The sequence below is a fragment of the Mesoplodon bidens genome, assembly GCF_964165515.1.
Source record: "Mesoplodon bidens genome assembly, chromosome: 5".
NCBI lineage: Eukaryota > Metazoa > Chordata > Mammalia > Artiodactyla > Ziphiidae > Mesoplodon > Mesoplodon bidens.
The window spans coordinates 13,179,275-13,198,820 of NC_138161.1; the positions used below are offsets into that span (position 1 = coordinate 13,179,275).

At 47.4% G+C, this 19,546-nt stretch overlaps 1 protein-coding gene across 2 annotated transcripts in view; it reads right to left on the reverse strand.

Annotated features, from left to right (window-relative positions):
• Positions 1 to 17,342, reverse strand: part of EVA1C (eva-1 homolog C) — an 85,613-nt gene extending 68,271 nt beyond the window's left edge. For both annotated transcript variants that reach the window (XM_081234754.1, XM_081234753.1), the window contains exon 1: positions 16,446 to 17,342. In XM_081234754.1, coding sequence (XP_081090880.1) covers positions 16,446 to 16,605 — 160 coding nt within the window. In that variant the 5' untranslated portion in view covers positions 16,606 to 17,342. The remainder of the gene's footprint in view (positions 1 to 16,445) is intronic.
• Between the last annotated feature and the right edge of the window lie 2,204 nt (positions 17,343 to 19,546).

Sequence of the window (19,546 nt, forward strand, 5' to 3'; positions counted from 1 at the left end):
AATATATGGACAGATTTAAAAGTGTGCAATGCTTTCCAGCAAGTGCCAACCTTGACTGAATGTCAGAACCACCTCGGGAGATTTAAAAATATCAATGCCCAGGCCCCAGCCCAGAGATTCCAATTCAATGAGCCTGGGGCGGAGCTCCAGACATCAGTATATTTGAAAGCACCCCCAAGGTGATTTTAGCATGAGCCCAGAGGAATAATAAACAGCCAGTTCAGCCCGTGGTATTACCAGGGGAGGGGAGAGTTCTGGGCTGGGGTCTTTCTGAACCCCTCACGTCTTCTCCTTTTTATTATTATCATCTTTTTGTATCGAACCTGGTCCCCAGCAATGAGAGCACTGAGTCCTAACCACTGGACCGCCAGGGAATTCCCTCATCTGTTCCTTTTGAGAGCTGATCCTGCGGGCAGCACAGTGACTCCAAACAGGAGCGGAGTCCTGAGTCCAATCTTGGTCCTGCCTCTAATAAGCTGGGAGACAACCTGGCAGATCCCTTACTGGTACCCAGCCTGTGTTCTCTCCGCTGTGGGCCAAGGTTAACCAAGAACAGCCTCTGGGAGAAATAAGCTTTCCAGGAGGAGGATGCACAGTTCAAAACCTCTTGCACCCCTGAGCCCCGATGCCCCGCGGTGGGTTTGCACAGGATGACAGCCTGAAATCCTTGTGATGTGCACGTGGCAGAAAGGGATGAAGGCGAGTAGGGCTGATCAACTTCTGGTATTGCTGGAAGGTTCTGTTAGAGTTTGGTGACTCCCAGCAGCCCTCTCCCTGTGCAAGGACAGAAACCTAGGAAGGTTCCCGGGAAAGGGCTTGGAGGAAGCGTGAGGACACCAATCCTCCACGCGGCAAGGAGGCAAGCTGGGGAGGCCAAGCTCCTGCCCAGCTGGCACCGGCCCCTTCACGAGGCAGCCTGACGGGGGCTCTGTGAGAAGAAGACGCCCTCACCAAGAGCTGAGGCCTGAGGCTCCGCGCTGATCCCCCACCTCAACACTGCCCAGCTCTAGACATCTATAGACTTCCATGCGCTGCTCAACCTTCTACCACTGTGCTGCTCAGTATGGCGGCCCCGGGCCACACGTGGCTACTGAGGACTTGAGCTGCAGCCAGTCTGAATTGAGACGTGCTGTAAGTGTAAAATACATACAGCATTTCCAAGTCTTCATAAGCAAAAAGAACATAAACGATCTCATTAATAATTTTTAAAATACTTATTAGGGTGGAAATGATACTTTGGGTACATTGGGTTAAATAGAATTTCCTATGGAAATTCATTTCACCTCTTTTACTTTTTCGAATGTGGCTACTGGAATATTTAATATTACCTACATGGATTACATCATATTTCTATTGGACAGCTCTGTTTCTAAAGTCTGCCTATTATCCTTTCGTGACTTAATTCCTTGGTGATAATTGTATTAAAATCCAATCAAGGAAGGATTTAGTATGCAATGGCATCAGCCCTGGGCCCCGAATGCCCTGCAGTGAGAAATGCTTAACCCTTTCCCCCCTGGTTCTCAGGCTTCGGTGATTCCAGCAAATTCACTCTTCCCCAAAGCCAGTGGAAGTGCAGATATGGTCAGGTAAAGTCCATACCTCACAGCTTGCTGGAATAATGATGATGATGTAAATTTAAAACTAGTACTTAGCCCTGCAATTTTAACCCCATCTGTGAGACTGAATCACAAACATTTGACATTCTTAACGTAAGACTCTCAGTATATCAGACTGCGTATACTCCACCTAATAATTTACCTTGCCAAAGAAAGAGAATACATAAGTGGGTAATGAAGATGAATGGTGCAGACTCTCATGAAAGACCCTGAGGCAGTGGCAAGTCACATTCCAGAAGGTTCCAGAAGGTTCCATGGAAGACTGTAGTTTGAGTTTGGTTCACATGTCACTGTCTGCATTCTGAGGATGAAAGGCCCCTCACTTGTGTGTGTGTGTGTGTGTGTGTGTGTGTGTGCGCACGCATTTAGCTACACACACAAGAGCAAATAACTAAGACATTCCCTTTGGCCAGACCTTCCTCACAGTAACAACCTGGGGCTGTGGAGAGTCATGGTGGGTTTATCTGTGTTCAGTTTCCTGGGACTGATCTTCTTGTCCATGGTCTGATTTTATCTTGGACCCAGCCTGGGGCAATCCATGTTGCGTATGGGGTCTACAGGTTAAATTTCCCATTATAAAAAAAAAACCAAACAAACAAAAAAAACCTTAAATGCAGTGACTGTCCAGGTCTTTAAGGGAGTATTCTAGGAACCAGGAAGAAAGAAATAGAGTCTGTTTTGCTGAGGACCGGTGGCGTTGGAAGCAGGGAAAGTCACTCCCATAACATGGACTGATGCTTGGTAACATTGTGAGAAATTTTCCCAGCCTAGAAGCTTACAACCTACTCATGGTTCAGCTGAATCCAATGGTTGAATAGAATCCCTTGGTTCTTTGTTTAAAAACACAGTATATAATCTTTATTAACACAGAGACATAGAGGCTAAATGTGTACTCTATATTAACATGTCTATGTGATGAAAAAATCACTGTTCACTGTTTAATATCCTGGGAAGAAAACAACTAGGAAAGAGCATCTTCATAAAATGTTTTTTTCTGCTTATTTTTATAACATCTGTATCCGTAAGTAAATACAAATGCATGGAGCATTTGGGAAAATCAATAATGTCTCCAGGCCTACATTTTCAAAAGTGTATTGTTAAAACAGAGACTCACAGACACAGAAAACAGACTTATGCTTACCAAAGGGGAAAGGGAAGGGGACGGATAAATTGGGAATTTGGGATGAACAGATACACACTACTATATATAAAATAGATAAACAACAAGGACCTACTGCATAGCACAGGGAACTATATTCAATACCTTGTAATAACCTATAATGGAAAAGAATCTGAAAAAGAATATATATATACACCACATATATACATATATATACATAACTGAATCACTTTGCTGTACACCTGAAACAGTGTAAATCAACTATACCTCAATTAAAAAAGAAAAAAGTTATAATTTTTAAAAAGTGTATTGAAAAAAAGAGAAGATCTGGCAAGAAGATGCTCTGTATATGTGCATAAATATATATACACAGAGAGAGAGAGAATCAAATAATCAAATATACATATATAGTCAAATATGTTTTTACTTTTATTGCAGGAAGTCATATTCATTTTAAAGACATACTGTACTTTGCTTAGGAATGTGGTGTCTTTTTATTAATATGGTGTCAAGGGAAGATGCTTCAATTTCTTAATATAAACGGATTCTGAACACTCAGGTTCTCTCACACCAAAATGGGCGGAAATGAGAAAAAGCAGCAAAGTCCTCCCGTTGGACGGCATTCTTACATCACCCACTTTAAAATTAAATCTGAAACAAAGTTCTGACAGGCCTTCTATTTTCTTCACTGCCAAGAGCCACACAATAGACCTTTTTTTGGACAAAGCTCTTAAAATGCTTGGAGATTCAGAGTTACTGAGTCACGAAACTTTACAAATATTGCACACCCATTCCTGCTGGTGCCCCTGCCTGCTCTTTTGGAAACAATACTATATTTTCTCTGTGTTTGGCAGAAAGAAAGAAATATTTTAATTAGTGTTGCAACCTGTTTGAAAGAAGGGTGACAGAGAAAGGCAAGCTCTGACAGTGGTTGGCTGTCCGCCGGTCTGGTGGCCTCTGGGCAGGGGTTGTAGCTATCATTTCAGAGGAATCTGTTTGATTCTCCTTCTACTCAGTGTGGGCCCTACAATGATGTCCAGTCCCATGACCACAGAAGCTTCAAATGTGGCCTGATAAGGTGATAACATTCAGCTCAGAGGGGTGGGCAGGGTTGCACTGAAATAGCAATAGATGATTCATCCATGCAATTAACACTCTTAGAACCATCTTTGAACAGCTCTCTTTAGAGAGTATAGTAATAGGCGGCACAGATGGGGACACAGAAAACGTTGCACAGAAATGTCAGCAGGTGTATGTGCTGTCGGTCTGTGGATGCAAAGGTTGGGGGCGGTTAGACAGGGTGCAGGGAGAAGGGAAGCAGGAACAGAGGAGGAGGAAAGCAGAGGGAGGCAGTGAGACGAGCCAGGGAAAAGCAGATCTGAGCACGGTTTTCAAGACTTGCTCTCTTCCTTTTAAAAATTCAAATCAAATTGCCCCCCCTCATCCCGCCCCGCGCCTAGGATTGTTTCAGTGAAGTTGTGAAATAATTGAGAGGTGTTGCAAACACACCCTCACACTGTGAGCGAGCAAGCGACTTCAAGTCTAGACACCTCTGCATCCAGAGGGCTATTTTAGATTGACGTTAACGATGGCTAGTATTTGAGCTTGAAATGAGGAGGACAAAAGGGCCAAAGAGGGCTTCCCTGGTGGCGCAGTGGTTGAGAGTCTGCCTGCTAATGCAGGGGACACGGGTTCGAGCCCTGGTCTGGGAAGATCCCACATGCTGCAGGGCAACTAGGCCCGTGAGCCACAACTACTGAGCCTGCGCGTCTGGAGCCTGTGCTCCGCAACAAGAGAGGCCGCGATAGTGAGAGGCCCGCGCACCGCGATGAAGAGTGGCCCCCGCTTGCCACAACTAGAGAAAGCCCTCACACAGAAATGAAGACCCAACACAGACATAAATAAATAAATAAATAAATAAATAAATAAATAAGCCAAGCATTAAAAAAAAAAAAAAAAAAGGGCCAAAGACATAGGCAAGTTCCATAGAGGAAGCTGGGGGTGAGGGGAGCCTGAAGAAAAATCTCCTGGATGAGAGCAGTGCCTGGATTGCCATGTCCTTGGCTTTGAGGAACTGAAGACTTTTGGGCGGCTACACAAGGCAAGCTGGCCTTGAAAAGAGCATTGTGGGGCTTCCCTGGTGGCACAGTGGTTTAGAGTCCGCCTGCCGATGCAGGGGACACGGGTTCGTGCCCCGGTCCGGGAAGATCCCACATGCCGCGGAGCGGCTGGGCCCGTGAGCCATGGCTGCTGAGCCTGCGCGTCCGCGGAGCCTGTGCTCCGCAATGGGAGAGGCCACAACTGTGAGAGGCCCGCGTACCACAAAAAAAAGTTTTTAAAAAAGAGCATCGTGGAGCCACCTCTAGGTTTTCCAGACTCAACTGTGGTTTTTAAAAAATTTTCCCATCTTTTTGAGATTCCAAACTTGTAGAACATAAAGCCATGGCATGTTGTCTTGTCTGGCCCAGCATTCCTCAACCTCAGCATGAGGACGGAGGACCTGATCATTCCCTGCTGTAGTGGCCATCCTGTGCCTTGTAGGATGTTTAGCAGCATCCCTGGCTTCTACTCACTATATGCCAATAGCACCCCTAGTTGTGAAGAATCAAACTGCCTCCAGACATTGCCAAATATTCCTGGGGGGACAAAGTCTCCCTGGGTTGAGAATCACTGGTTTATTTCTTTATTTTTTTATTGAGATATAGCTGACGTACAGTATTGTGTTAGCTTCAGGTGTGCAGCACAGTGATTCAGTATTTTTGCCGACTATAATCCATTACAACTTATTACAAGATAATGGGTATAATTCCCAGTGCTATACAGTAACTGTTTGTTGCTTATCTATTTTATGGATAGTAGTTTGCATCTATTAATCCCATGCCCCTAACTTATCCCTCCCCCGCTTTCCTCTGTTCTTTGGTAACCATTGGTTTGTTTTCTAAGTCTGTGAGTCTGTTTCTGTTTTGTATATACATTCATTTGTATTATTTTTTAGATGCCATGTATAAGTAAATATCATATAGCATTTGTCCTTCTCTGTCTTATTTCACTAAGCATTGAGAATCACTGGTTTAGATTAAACATCAGGACAAGCTAAATTTTCCTTGAGTGAAGATAGCCATCTACTATAAGGACCACATGGCATTTTTGGTGAAGACTGACAACCCAGATAACCTGCCTTCAAGAGCCAGAAAGAAACGCAGAAGTCTGAGACAAGAGGAGACCTTTTTCCTCAAAGCACTGGTTTATGGCTTTAGGGATCCATAACACTATTTATACATAATCCTGGGGACAAAAATCTTGGAGCCCTTTGCTTAAAAAAAAAAAAAAAAGTAAATCAGAAGAAAGGGGCCTTCACACTTAAACTGAGGCTTAAAGAGGCAAAACATAGAAGACCACAGGCTCCGTTCTGTAGAATTCTCCACAGCCTGCAGGACAGACTCCACACAGCAGGTCCCGCAGCACCAGGGCCTTTGAGGCCCCTTTTCATCCTGAGGCTGCAGATGGCACCCGAGTCTTTATATCCGGTCTGACTTGTCCACAAAGCATTTGGCATTGTTAGCTTTGGAAGGTGTGTTTAGGCCTCACAAAATAGAAGAAGGTGTTTAAAAACGACTGTCCCTTAATTTCACCGTCAAATGGACAGAAAAGAGGTGTGTGAGCCTGAACTTGAGTCAGTGTACATTTTTTTAATAGAAAGGAGACTATAATTGCACTCCTTAAAGTGTATCCCTCAAAAGCTGTACAAATTGGCCTTCTAGATAAGATCGTGCGTTCTCATCTCCACCTGTCTCCCGCTGAACAAACAGAGAGGAGAAAGGGCTCCGTGACCCAGGTCTCTCTCGTTCCAGAGTACAGTACTACGATTGATTTATGATTTCTAAACCTGAGACCTTCGGAAGCCGCCAAACATGAAAAGACGGAAAAATCTTCTAAGTCAAGAGTAAAAAGGGAAGGACTTGGTAGCAGAGCGCCCTTCTCAGACTCTGAAACACTACTCTGAAAGCTGTCATGAGTATGCGTCGCTCAGGCCCTCACAGACAAAAAGGGTTATTTTATCCAGATTATTCCCCCACATTGCAGGGGAAAAGGGAGTCATTTGTAATCATCAAAGGAATGCTGACAGACTTGAAATGGGATTACATTCTATTATCCTCATCCGAATTAAAGATTTGTTTTGGAGATCATTCTTAGGTTTCTTCCTCCCTGCTCCTCCAACCCCAAATGAGGTGATTTGTATTCATGGGACATCTGAGGCAGACATGAAATCAGACAGTTTGCAAACATACATTTCAGAGTCAGTGGCCTGAGTTTTGAATTTTAATGTTGCCTGCTTCTCTGTGTATAGAAAACTTGACTCTCAGGTCGAAACTAGCCCCAAGCATCGCTTCATTCCCTAACTTGTTAATGAAGGAGAAATTCATCTCCGGGAGCCTGAGTGAGCAAGTGATACAGGTGTCCTGAAATGCAGGTGTGAAAATGTAAAACCTAACCAGGAGCCTGAGTGAGCAAGTGATACAGGTGTCCTGAAACGCAGGTGTGAAAATGTAAAACCTATACATGGGCAGTGTCATCTGGTAGGTCTATGGATACACTACTAAACCCTCCATTCCAAGCTCTGTGCTTTGGATACCATTTTGAGAATGTGACCTTCCAAATCTGTTCTTCATCCCTCAAACTGCTTTGTTATCTGTGTGACTATGAAACCACTGAGAAAGAAGCTTTCTCAGGACAGAACTGACTCTTTAGAGTAGGCCTATATGATACCTAGCACAGCATCTGATACCTGAAAGACCTGAGAACATTTCTTGTTCTTTCATACAGACCTTCCACTGTGTCCTCACAAGGGAACTGATGCCCACCTGGTAAGGAGCACTGGGTACCCTCAGGATGAAAGTCATAAGTCAGTGTAAGAGTTCAACTGGGTCAAAAAGCTATCTCCTGATTTTAGCTGCCAAAAGGACAAGGTATCTTAGAGAACATCTCTCTCAAGGCAAGGAAATGACACTCTCTAAGCGGGCAGACAGCAAAAAATATAGGTAAAATGCATTAGAAGTGATACCATTTCTTTGCTCATCATTTCTTTTCTTTATATCTCAAGCCTTCCTTCTAGACTCAGTGTCCTTCTTCAGGAAGTATATTCTTTAGTAATTCATTCAGTAAGGATTTATTAGTGGTAAACATGCCCTTATTTCACACTCACTCTTGAAGATAGTTTAGCTGGGTATATATCTCTGCACTGACGATTTTTTTCCCCCAGAACCTGGAAAATATTTGACTGGCTTCTGGCTCTCACTGTTATGGGAAAGCCTTTATAGATGAAAATTTTTTTTCTCTCTGATCGTTTTAAAACTGTCACTTTGTTTTAGCATTTTGTAGTTTTAATATGATAGGCATCAATTTATTTTTATTTATCTTGCTTGAGATGCTTGAATCTGAATCATTCATCAACTCTTGAAAACTGACTCTAAGGTATTATCACTTTGAGTGTTGCCTCTCCCTCATTTTCCCTATTCTCCCTTTCTGGAATACTGATCAGCTGTATGTTGAACCTTCATTCCATTATCCATGTCTTATAAACTTTTCTCCATATCTTTATCTCTTTTGTGGCATTCTGGATAATTTTCCCAGCTTTATTTTCCAGTTCACTATTTCTCTCTTCAGCTGCATCTAATCTACCCATCAAGCTTTGAACTTCAATGAATATATTTTTCATGTTAGTACATATATTTGATTCCTTAAAAAAATATGCCTGGGGCTTCCCTGGTGGTGCAGTGGTTGAGAATCCGCCTGCCGATGCAGGGGACACAGGTTCGTGCCCCGGTCCGGGAAGATCCCACATGCCACGGAGCGGCTAGGCCCGTGAGCCATGGCCGCTGAGCCTGTGCGTCCGGAGCCTGTGCTCCGCAACAGGAGAGGCCACAACAGGGAGAGGCCTGCGTACCACAAAAAAAAAAAAAAAAAAAAAAAGCCTGATCTTTCTTGATAGCCTTTCATTCTTTCTTCATGCTTTAGATTCTCTCTTTTATTTTTTTATGTTTTATATTCCCTATTTTATTTATTAAAAACTCTGTTGTTTTTGTTGCTGACTATTATTCATATAGTGTAATTTTGGATACTGTGTTCATAATCAGCAGAATTTTATCTATCAGAATCTGTGGGGCCTGTGTTGATGTTTCTACGCAGGGAGTATTTGTGTGTTTTTCCCAGGCACTCTGGGGCACTACTAACCTGGGACAACTTTCTTAGTTTCTCAGCTTGGGTTTCCTGGTAAAGGCAATGTGAATTCAAAACCCAGACTCTTGAAAAGGCAGACCTGTGGTTACATAGTCTCAACAGAGGTTATTTTTTCCTCCAATCCTGAACCTAAGCTGAGATGTTTCCTTGTCATCTTTCTTTACAAGAAGGCTGATTTGTTTTTCATGAATCTTTTTATGAGTGTTTAGCCCTTCCATGTCCTGGCCTTATAAGGAGATCTTTATTCCAATTTCTCACTTGACATTGGTCTAATGCCTTGTCTCTTGCCCTCATGTACCTATTAAATCCTGGTTATAAAGCTCATCAAAGGCCCCAGTGTAGCCATAGGGTTGGTGCCAGCAAAATTCTTCAGTTCTCTGATCCCTCTTCATTTTTGTTCCCTGGCTACTCCTTGCATTTAGTCACTCACTCATGCATTTAAAGGATCTTTGTTATGTTTTATTCACCAGCCCTAAGTGTTTTGTTGGGGAAATAATTCCAGAACACCAGTTCCACCATATTTCCAGAAATGAATTATAGATCCTATCCTGTAATCAGTTATTTGGGGCTGGATGGTGCTATCTCTAGACACGACAGGGAATGGACAATACCTGTAAGTCCTGGGCAAGATTTGGATCTGGTATATTAAGAGATAAACATTACAGAAGTGGCACTGTTTTAAACAACTGGTCATTTATTTGTTTTAGTATTAGAGAAGCTGCCTGCATTCAAATCCCCAAAAGTTACTTAGCCTCTCTTGATGCTATTTCTTCAACTTATCATAGCAGTATTCCCTTCGTAGCGTTTTGAGGATTAAATGAGTTAATAAACATGAAGTCCTTAAAGCACTGTGTGGCACACAGTGCTTTATGTTCTTGATACACTATAGTATTTTTAACTACCTTCTCTTACTTGTGCTAAGGGAACCAAGTAAAGAATATACCCCTTACGATGGGTCAGAGTTTAAACTGAGATGGTGCACACATAGGGGCCAGCTAAGGGGTAGCAGAATTAGAGACCCCACAGGGAAAGAGAGAAGCTCAGAGAAAACAGATTAGAATCACTTGGTCAGCCACCCTCCCACCTGAGAGTCTCCTTCTATCGCTAAAATCTAGGTGACTCTAGGACTGATGTTATTCAGGGAAGCTATTTCCTTCCAGAAAGATACAAACACATCAGCCTCATTAAAATAGTGGCTGAGGGCTTCCCTGGTGGCACAGTGGTTAAGAATCCGCCTGCCAGTGCAAGGGACATGGGTTCGAGCCCTGGCCTGGGAAGATCTCACATGCTGTGGAGCAACTAAATCTGTGGATCACAACTACTGAGCCTGAGCTCTCGAACCTGCAAGCCACAACTACTGAGCCCGAGTGCCACAACTACTGAAGCCTGCGTGCCTAGAGCCCATGCTCCGCAAGAGAAGCCACGACAATGAGAAGCCCGCGCACTGCAACGAAGAGTAGCCCCCACTCATTGCAACTAAAGAAAGCTCATGCACAGCAATGAAGACCCAACACAGCCATAAATAAATAAATAAATAAATTTAAAAAATAAAATAAAATAGTGGCCAAGTATCATAAAAGTTCAGAATGCCTTGCCCCTAGCTAGCTTCCACCTCCATTACTTAGCTTGAATGACAAGAGTGTGGATTTTTGAAACAAGACAGTTACGGGATTCACATCCTGCCTCTAAATTTTACTAGCAGTTGTTAACTAGGGTAGTGGGCATGGTAGGGGTAGGGCTGGGACACATGGGAGCAGATGTTCTTTCAGTGTATGTTATTTCCAAAGTGGTGTCTTTTCAAGAATTTTAAAGGTGCTGACAGGATGGCTGAGAAGACCACTGGTCTCCAAATTTTTTAAATCATGAACCCCATCAGTAAAAACATTTTGAGAACACATCTCCACTATATTACATTTAGAAATTATGTTATAAATCAGCTATACTTCAATAAAATAAATTTTTAAAAAAAGAGATTATGTACTGTTCTACTGTCAACTTGTATGGTTTTTTGTTTCTGTTTTTAGTTTTTGTTTTTGGCCACATGGCATGGCTTATGGGATCTTAGTTCCCTGACCAGGGATTAAACATGGGCCACGGCAGTGAAAGCACCAAGTCCTAACCACTGGACAGCCAGGGAACTCCCTCAACTTTATGTTAATTATAAGCAAAACATAACTTCTTTTTTAAAGATAGAAAAGAACGGAAGTTCTAACATTTTTCTCCTGTATCCACTAATCACCTTGTGCCTGTACCCACTATGGATGAATTGTGATGAGAAGATGTGGAAGGAAGGAATGGGAAAAGGTCAGTCTACTCAGAGGGCAACTGAGACCACCACTGTCAATCCAAGGACTATATAGAAAGGTTAAGCAAATTGTGGCACTTTTTCTCTGGCTTTGTCCCCCACTCAGCACCCACACGGGCCAAGCCCCCCAGCCTGGCCCTACTCCTGGGCTGGAGTTAGGGTCTGCCTCTGCTGTGCCTCCTAGCTGGCAGGTCTTGGGCAAGTCACTTAACCTCTCTGAGGCTGGGTGAAGTGAGACTACTACTTACCTCACGGTGTTGCTATGAGGATGAAATCAGATAACCCTGTGCTCAAATAATTTTTATTCCCTTCCTTTCTGCTCCTTCCTTGAAACGGCTACTAGGCTGCCCTTTCCAATAAAGCGCCTGGGAGACCAAAGCCATCAATAACAGGACCACTCCCTTACCCAGACTCCTCTTCTGGGCTACAGAAAGAGCTGGGAGAACACTTTTCAAACGTTGTTACTTTCCATGGAAACAGACTAGCCCTTTGAGACACTTACGCTTCATCCCTCTTCTTCTGTGACAGCTGGACAACTCCTTCAGACATTTGCTTTGTTTTTTCTTTTGTTACGAGCTGGCTTTTCGCTCCATAAAAGTTTTGAAAATGAAGACAATCCTGAATAAAAGGATGATGTGACCAAGGCATACTAGAAAGAAGAGCTGTGTGTGTGCACATAGGCACACGTGCATGTATGTGTAAGTGTGTGCATACGTGTGTGCTGGGATGCAGTGGCAAACTGAGAGCTGGGAAAAAACATCCTGGTCTCCCTGGTGGTGAGCCCTGGGGTGTGTGTGGGGGGGGGTGAAGGGAGACGCCATCATGCCCGTAACCCCCTGGATGAACTGACACAAAGACAGGAGGCAGCCCTGCCCTCTGACACCAGAGCAGTGGTTCTCGACTCTGGCTGTGCACTAGAATTGCCTGGCGGCTTTGAAAAAGAGACCAATGTCTGGATCTCCCAGATCAATTAAATCAGAAGCCTTGAGTTGCTGCTACAGCATCCATACATTTGTTTAGACTCAAGCAGCTCTAGTGTGCAGCCAGGGTTGAGACCCATTGCCTCTCTGAACAGAACAGGAGGGTTCAACCTCTGCTAAATGGACAACTCCATCACGACCAAGTTCCCACCTCCGAGCCCCCAAGATCAACTGAATGACCATTTTCCTACATTCTGAAATTCCTGACCAATGAAATAAGGAGCTAGGATGGGGCTTATGTGCTGGGCAGCCAATGATCTGATAACAGGCCCCACGTCTTGTTTGCTTGGGGGCTACTGATTCCCCGGGGCGGGAGGTAGGACGTCAGCCCAGAGACCCACTTCTCTCGTGCAGTGCCCTTTCTTTGAGGTCTGAGGACATTTGGGTACAAGGAAGGCCTTAAAAGCTGCTCCATTCCCCTTGTTTCTCACCTCCGTTCCTTTCTGCTTCCCACATTTACCACTACGTGCCCTAGGGTAAAACCAAACGTGTAAACATACGGTCATGACGACTTTGTCAAAAGTCAAGAGTTTTCTAGGAATCCAAGGGGGAACTTGATGAATTTTCCATCCTTTCCTTCCCTCTCTGCCCATCAGCCCATCCATCACTTTGAACTTGAGAAGAAAGAAAAGAAAGAGAAGAAAGAAAAGAAAGGAAAGAAAGAAAAAAACAAAACAGAAGAGGGAGAAAGGGAAGAGCAGAAGGAGAAGACTGTGCCTGCTCTCGGCAAAGAGGGAAACCACCAAGAAAATGAACAAGACCTGGGGGACATGGCAAACTAAGTTCAGGGATGCGCTGAAACATCACGCTTTAAAGCAGGACCAAATGTAGAGGGTCCTTAGCGTTTTATGGCTGGAACCAAAATGGCACCCCTCCCTCCCCTCTGCCCTCAGCCTGCCTTGTTCTTTGAACAAAGATGATGCTGACATTACATTTCTATTAAAAAAAAAATCAGTGATCAATGTGGACCTCTCAGGCTAAATCTTCAAATTGGGAATGCAGTCAAAAGAACAGAAGACCATCCCAGAGGAAAATGGATGAAAGCCAAGCACATTTGAGTTTGGGATTAAGGATCAGAGGCAGTAATTTTGCATGAACTGTTCTTGCCTTCCTGGGATGTGTTTTTAATGCAGTGATGATAGCCTTCCAGTGGCCGCTGGCAGCATCTCAATGTCTTCAGGGAGGAGAGGGAAGGGGGTGTTTAGGGAGCCTGCTTCGTAGCAGGCTTGGAGGTGATTAGCACAAGTCACGAGCATGGAGGCGGAGAAGGAGGCCCCGATGCAGCCTCTGGCTTATTAACAGTGAGATCCGATGCTGGAATCCCTGGGGCAAAAAAAAATCAATGACCCAGGAAAACTACACCAGCTGACAGCCTCAGAAAAAAGCTCAAGGAGGAGTTGCAAAGAAGAGAAAGGCTTAAGTAACTTTCCAAAACCCTGCACTGTTAATCTCCCTGGAGGCCCTATACGGTACAGACAATAGCTGGGACCCCTTTCATTCTGGCACTTTCTTTCCCCTGGATTCACCATCCTTCTTCCATCCCCTTCTTCACGAAGGTTGAAGGGGTCCCAAGTTCCCTCCACCCTCCCTCTGTCTGGCTTTTTCATGTTTCCTTGTTTAGAAAAACAAGCAAGTAACTGCATTGTCAAATGCTGTTCTCCAGCTCTCAGCTATTGCTGTCAGGCTCCGACAGGGAGGGTCCAGTGTCTTTTTTCAGGCACTGGTTTCTACACACCCCTCCAAGTGCAGGAATAGGACCTCCTGTCCCCAGGAAAGCAGGCATCAGGCTTTGAGACCACAGTGGGCAGGGGGGGGGGGGGGTGTGTGTGTGTGTGTGTGTGTGTGTGTGTGTGTGTGTGTGTGTGTGTGTGTGTGTGTGTGTGTGTGTGTGTGTGTGTGTGTGTGTGTGTGTGTGTGTGTGTGTGTGTGTGTGTGTGTGTGTGTGTGTGTGTGTGTGTGTGTGTGTGTGTGTGTGTGTGTGTGTGTGTGTTGGAGTCACGTGATCAGGATCCACTGCTTCAACGAAAACATTCAACTGAACCCTCAGACTGTCATCTTTGGAACTTAGGTGTTTTCCTCGACGCCATATGTCACATGGTTAGGGGGTCCCTAAAGGTTCATTAACTTTCCAATCAAATGAATCAGCTTTGAAGACTTCATCTTTCTCCCTGAGCCTTTTCTAGTACTTCCCCGATGCCACACAAGATAGAATTTAGATCTAAACCTGAGTGTGTCTGTGGTTTCAGAGAAGCTTATTTTTCTTTTCTTCTTCCCAAAAGGCTCCCGGGCACTTTCTCCCTGGTCTTCACATCACTGAAGAGCAAGGCTGACCAGAGGAAACATGGGAACTCCTTGTGGATGCACCTGGAAATATCACCACCGACCCAACACTGGCTCAGGGAGTTTTAAACCCTGGAATTTAGGTTCCCATCAAAAGCAGGAGAAAATTCCTTTTATTGTTTAGTCATTTAGAAAAAACATGTATGAAAACATCCATTTCCCAGGGCAGAGCATCCCTGTTTGATAGCTCAAGTTCACCCTCTGGAACAGTTGCTCCGTATAGACAATTCCAAACTTGGGTGGTAACTTACAGACTGCTTCAAGGATTGCAACTGCTTCACTAAAGAAACAAACTCTAAGTGTCTTTAATCTATGAAAACAATCTAATGGTTACACCGCGATTTACCTAAAGCAATATTTGTTCAGCTACAATGATGTCACAAAAGAAGGGCTTGTTGGCTTTCAGTTCTTTCCTTAACAATATTCAGAGCTTGATGGTGGCTGAATTCAGAACTGCTTTCCATAGCTTAAACCAGCAAAGAGAGAACTTTTCTAGCAGCCAAGAAAGTTCTATTACCAAAAAAAAAAAGTCAATAGCACTTGATATTCAGCAGTTTCCCAGCACATTTACCGTAGCGCTCTGACCCTGTGGCGCTGGATTTTAAGGACCACAGTTTCCTTGCCAAATAGACATATCTTGGCTTCCTTTGCTAGGTGGAAACACTGCCTTGATATTAAATATTCAAAGCAAAGAAACTCTGACCCAAGGGCTCTCAGCTAACAATGACTTTCTCTGTAAGTAAGCTAGAAACCCAACTCAGCTTCTGGTTGGCCAGTGTCCCCTGCCATGTACTAGTCTACTGCACAAATAGGGCTGAGGAACGACTCCTGTTTACCATGATTATACCACAAAAGACCCTCAGGCAGGGATGCGGGAAGCCTGGACTTGGCAGAAGATGCTGGAGAAGGGGAAGAGTAGGATTCAGAGCTGCTTCCTGGGCAGGGCAGGGGCGAGGAAAGGGTGAAAGGCCTCCAACCTCGCCAGACGGAGACCCAGGTCCGATACAATTGCAAGGACGTTGTTACTCCAAGCAAGCGCGGCCGTAACGTAAGAATGCGGCTCCTATAGCCTCGTCAACCCAGAAACTTCTCTCACTTTGCTGCGCCACACCTACAGCGCCAGAACTATCTGAGATCAGCTGCGGAAGCCTTGGTCGCAATCCCCCCCCAAAGAAAAGCCTCATCCTTTACTGGGACGGGGAAGTCGTTATTTTTTTTGTTAAGGCGATAGGGGACGGGCAATGGGGGATGGAGGTGGGGGACGCTGGTGCCTTTTGGCGGTCAAGTCCTACCCCTCAGTCTCCTCTCTGTTCTGTAAGCTTCTACTCATCTTCTTACTGCATCTCCGCCAGACCTCCCATCCCCTTGGGCTTCCCTCGTGCCTGTGCGCAGACTTCAGATCAAGTGTCCTCTGGGCTGGATTCCTTACGTGGGCACCTGAGAGGCTGGCTGGGGCACACCCGGACTATGCGGAGAGCAAACCAAGTACAACGTGGACCACAACACGTGTTCCAACAGCGCTGAGCGCGGCACAGGGCTCAGTTTAAGGTATTTTAAGCCGACCCGCATCCATCGGAGTCGGGTCCCTGACCCTGGGAAATTGACGAGGAGGTCAACTCATTGAGGAAAAAACTCCAAATACCCTACCCACCCTTCCTTCTCGGGGGGGCTCCCCTGCCACCACCCCACATGCGCAGCTACTGAATATGCTAAGGGCTCCTATTATCAGGCAAGAAAACTGGCTCTGAGCGCGCTCCAACTTTAAACCAACCCGGCCTTGCCCCCTCGGGCGCCTGCCCCCAACCGAGGGCTCACCTGGGCGCCCCGCGAGGGAGGTCGCTTCTTACCGGAGAAGTCCGTGAGCGCTGCGATCTCTTTGGAGCAAACCAGGACGGTGCAGTAGAAGAGGCGCAGGAGCTGCCCGGGAGGCTCTGCCTGCCTGCGGAGGCCGGGATGCTGTGCTGGCTGGGGCGCTGGCGGTGGGCGCGCGTGTCCCGGCAGGAGCATGGTGCGCGGCGCGACAGAGCGCGGGCGCGGGCCCGTGGCGCGCGGGGGGTCGCTGGGCGGAGGGCGGCGTCACATGGCAGGGCGAGTTGGTAGCCAGCGGCTCCGCGGCCCCCTGCCACCTCCTGGCCCAGGCTGCCAGAGCCTCCTCCCCGCCGCGGGCTAGCACCGGCTCCCCAGCAAAGAGGAGGGGGCGGAGAACTGGGGCGGGGCGAGGAGCCCCGGGAAGAGTCCGCGTGGTTTCCCCGAGAGGAAATCTCCGCTGCGGCCGCGCGGGAGGAAACGAGGGCGGGGGGGCGAAGGGAAAGTGTAGCCTCTGGCGCCCAGAGCTGCGGAGGCCGATCCCCGGCGCGCTGCCCGCCGCGGAGGGCGCCCCCAACAGCGCGCCGAGGGTCGCGCAACTTTAGCGCCTTCCACGCCCGGGTCCCCGCCCCGGAGACGGCTCAGCGCCCCTGGCCTGGCCCGCGCTGGCCCCGTGCCAGCCTCGCCCTGGCCGCCTGTGGAGTGCGGCCGGTGCCCGTGACGCACTTAGGAGCCGGAGCCGCGTTTGGAGCCCAGGAGCCCCGGGGTGGGGGCCGCGGGAAGGTGGGGTACTGGAGGTGTGGGACCGCAACACTGACGTCTCTGCGACCCAGCGCGCTCCACGTGCAGAATCACCAAGCACGCACAGTTATCCCCATTTCACAGAAGAGAAGACCGAGACCCGGAGCATTGCCCGACGCCAAAGCTTACGCAGCCAGGAGGGGAACCATCGCGGGGCTGGGGGTGAGTGTGGGGGGGGGGTGAGGAGGGATGTGCATTGTGCTGAAAACGGATCAGATGGCTCCAGAGCCGGTTTCTTTTCGCTGCGACTACGTTTCCTTTGGGTCCTGGTTGTCCGCCGCGCTCAGAGGATCTGACACTGGACCGGCACAAACAGCCGCCGAACGCAATAAATGGGCTTTGTTTTAAAATGGGCCACAGCATCCTTCTGAACCTCTCGATTACGCGCGGTGTAACCTACGTTTGGACGCCCAGCCCGTGGGCGAGGAGGAGCGGGCTGCACGGCTCGGGCTCGGGGGAACGGAGGCCAAGTACTTGGGGGCTCCGTGGCCGCGCGTCGGGTGGGGTACCTGGGGTCCAGGAACCCAAACCCCGCGGACTGCGCGGGGCGTCCGGGCCAGGCGGCGCCGGCGGGAAGGAGGAGGGCCGGGCGGGCGGGCTCTCGGCACAAAGTGTTCCCGAACACCGCGGGAGGGCATGCCAAGTTCGCGGCGGGCCTGACGCGGAAATGTAGATCATGAGGCCCAAGGGCGGGCCCGGGCGCCCTGCGCCGGCCGGCTCTGAACGGCACCGCGCACGCCGCAGAGTGCGGCGGGGAGGCCTGGACAGAGAAAACGGAGACTCGCTGGCCTACCTGGGGGAACCTCTTAGAGGTGGGCCGCAAGGATCCCGGAGAGCTGGATGTCACTGCGTCTCACACCGTGCTCCGGCAGGGCCAGGGCCAGGGCCAGGAGAACTGGGATTCCGGCCATTACCTCCCTGTCTTGGCCTAGGGGGTCAGAGGGGCAAATGCAAACATCAATATGTGTTAGTGGGACCCAGTCTGCCAGGCACAATGATTTTTAAAATTTACATTAAAATATTCAACCTTCTCAATAACCCTTGGACCTATGTATTCTTGTGCACGTTCTAGGCTGGGGAAACTGAGGCAGGGAGGGTGGGTAAGGATGCCCAGCACTTAGCAGCCATTCAGTAAGTGACGTTTGCTTAAAACTCGGTTCCCTCGTGTTCTTTCCATTCCATTCATCCATCTACTTTAGATATGAATTAGGTACCTACGTATACCGGATTCTCTGCTAGGAGCTGGGGACACTCCTAACACAGGACGGGAACCATGCTCCCTCAGGGCTGGTGGCTGCCACCACTGTCCCGTAGGGATGCGCTGGTTTGCAGTTGCCAGTGTGGACACTGCTACTAGGTGTGACGGCATCCCCAGGCCTCCTTACCTGTAAAGGCGTCAGGCTTATTGTGAGGATTGAATGAGTTGAAACAGGTGACATGGGTGGGACAAGGCCTGGAACGAGTATGTACTCAGTCAGTATCAGTCATTGGTACAGTGAGGAAGACAGACATTGGACAGGGAATGCCAAGGCCAAGGGAATGCCAAGGAGCCGTGGGAACGAGACCCAGCGAGGGGAGGAGGAGGGTTAGGAGGTGTTAGGGACCTTTTTAAGACAACATGGGTGAGAAAGACGGGAAGAGTTGGCCAAGCAAAAGCTAGGTATCAATATTTGGGGAGGAAGAACATATTAGGAAAAGGGATCAGCATATGTGAAATCCCAAAGAAGCATGGCTCCAGAAATGCATGCAGGACATGGAGCAGAGAGAAAAGGGCAGGGCAGGGTGATGTGGAGGGGTCAGCTGCCAGAGCTCAGGGACCCAGAGACCTTGGTGAACGCTTCCATCTTTTTTTTTTTTTTTTTGGCCACACTGCACAGCTTGTGGGATTTTAGTTCCCCAACCAGGGATTGAACCCGGGCCCTTGGCAGTGAAAGCGAGGAGTCCTACCCACTGGACCGCCAGGGAAGCCCCAGAACACTTCCATCTTAATCCTAAACCCTTGTGAGCACTTCCGTCTTAAGCCAGCAAAGGGTTGTAAGCAGATGAGTGATGCAATCAGGTGTGTGTTGGTAAAAGATGACTCTGGCTGCTGAATGCAGCTGGACTGGAGGGGTCAACAGTGGGTCCAGGGGTTATACTCCTAAGAATTGGAAGCAGGGACTCCAAGGGATATTTGTACACTCATGCTCATAGCAGCCTTATTCATAATAGCCAAAAGGTGGAAGCAACCCAAGTGTCCATCAGCGGATGAATGGATAAACAAAATGTGGAATATTATCCAGTCATAGAAAGGAATGAACTTCTGATACATGCTACAGCATGGATGCACCTTAAAAACATT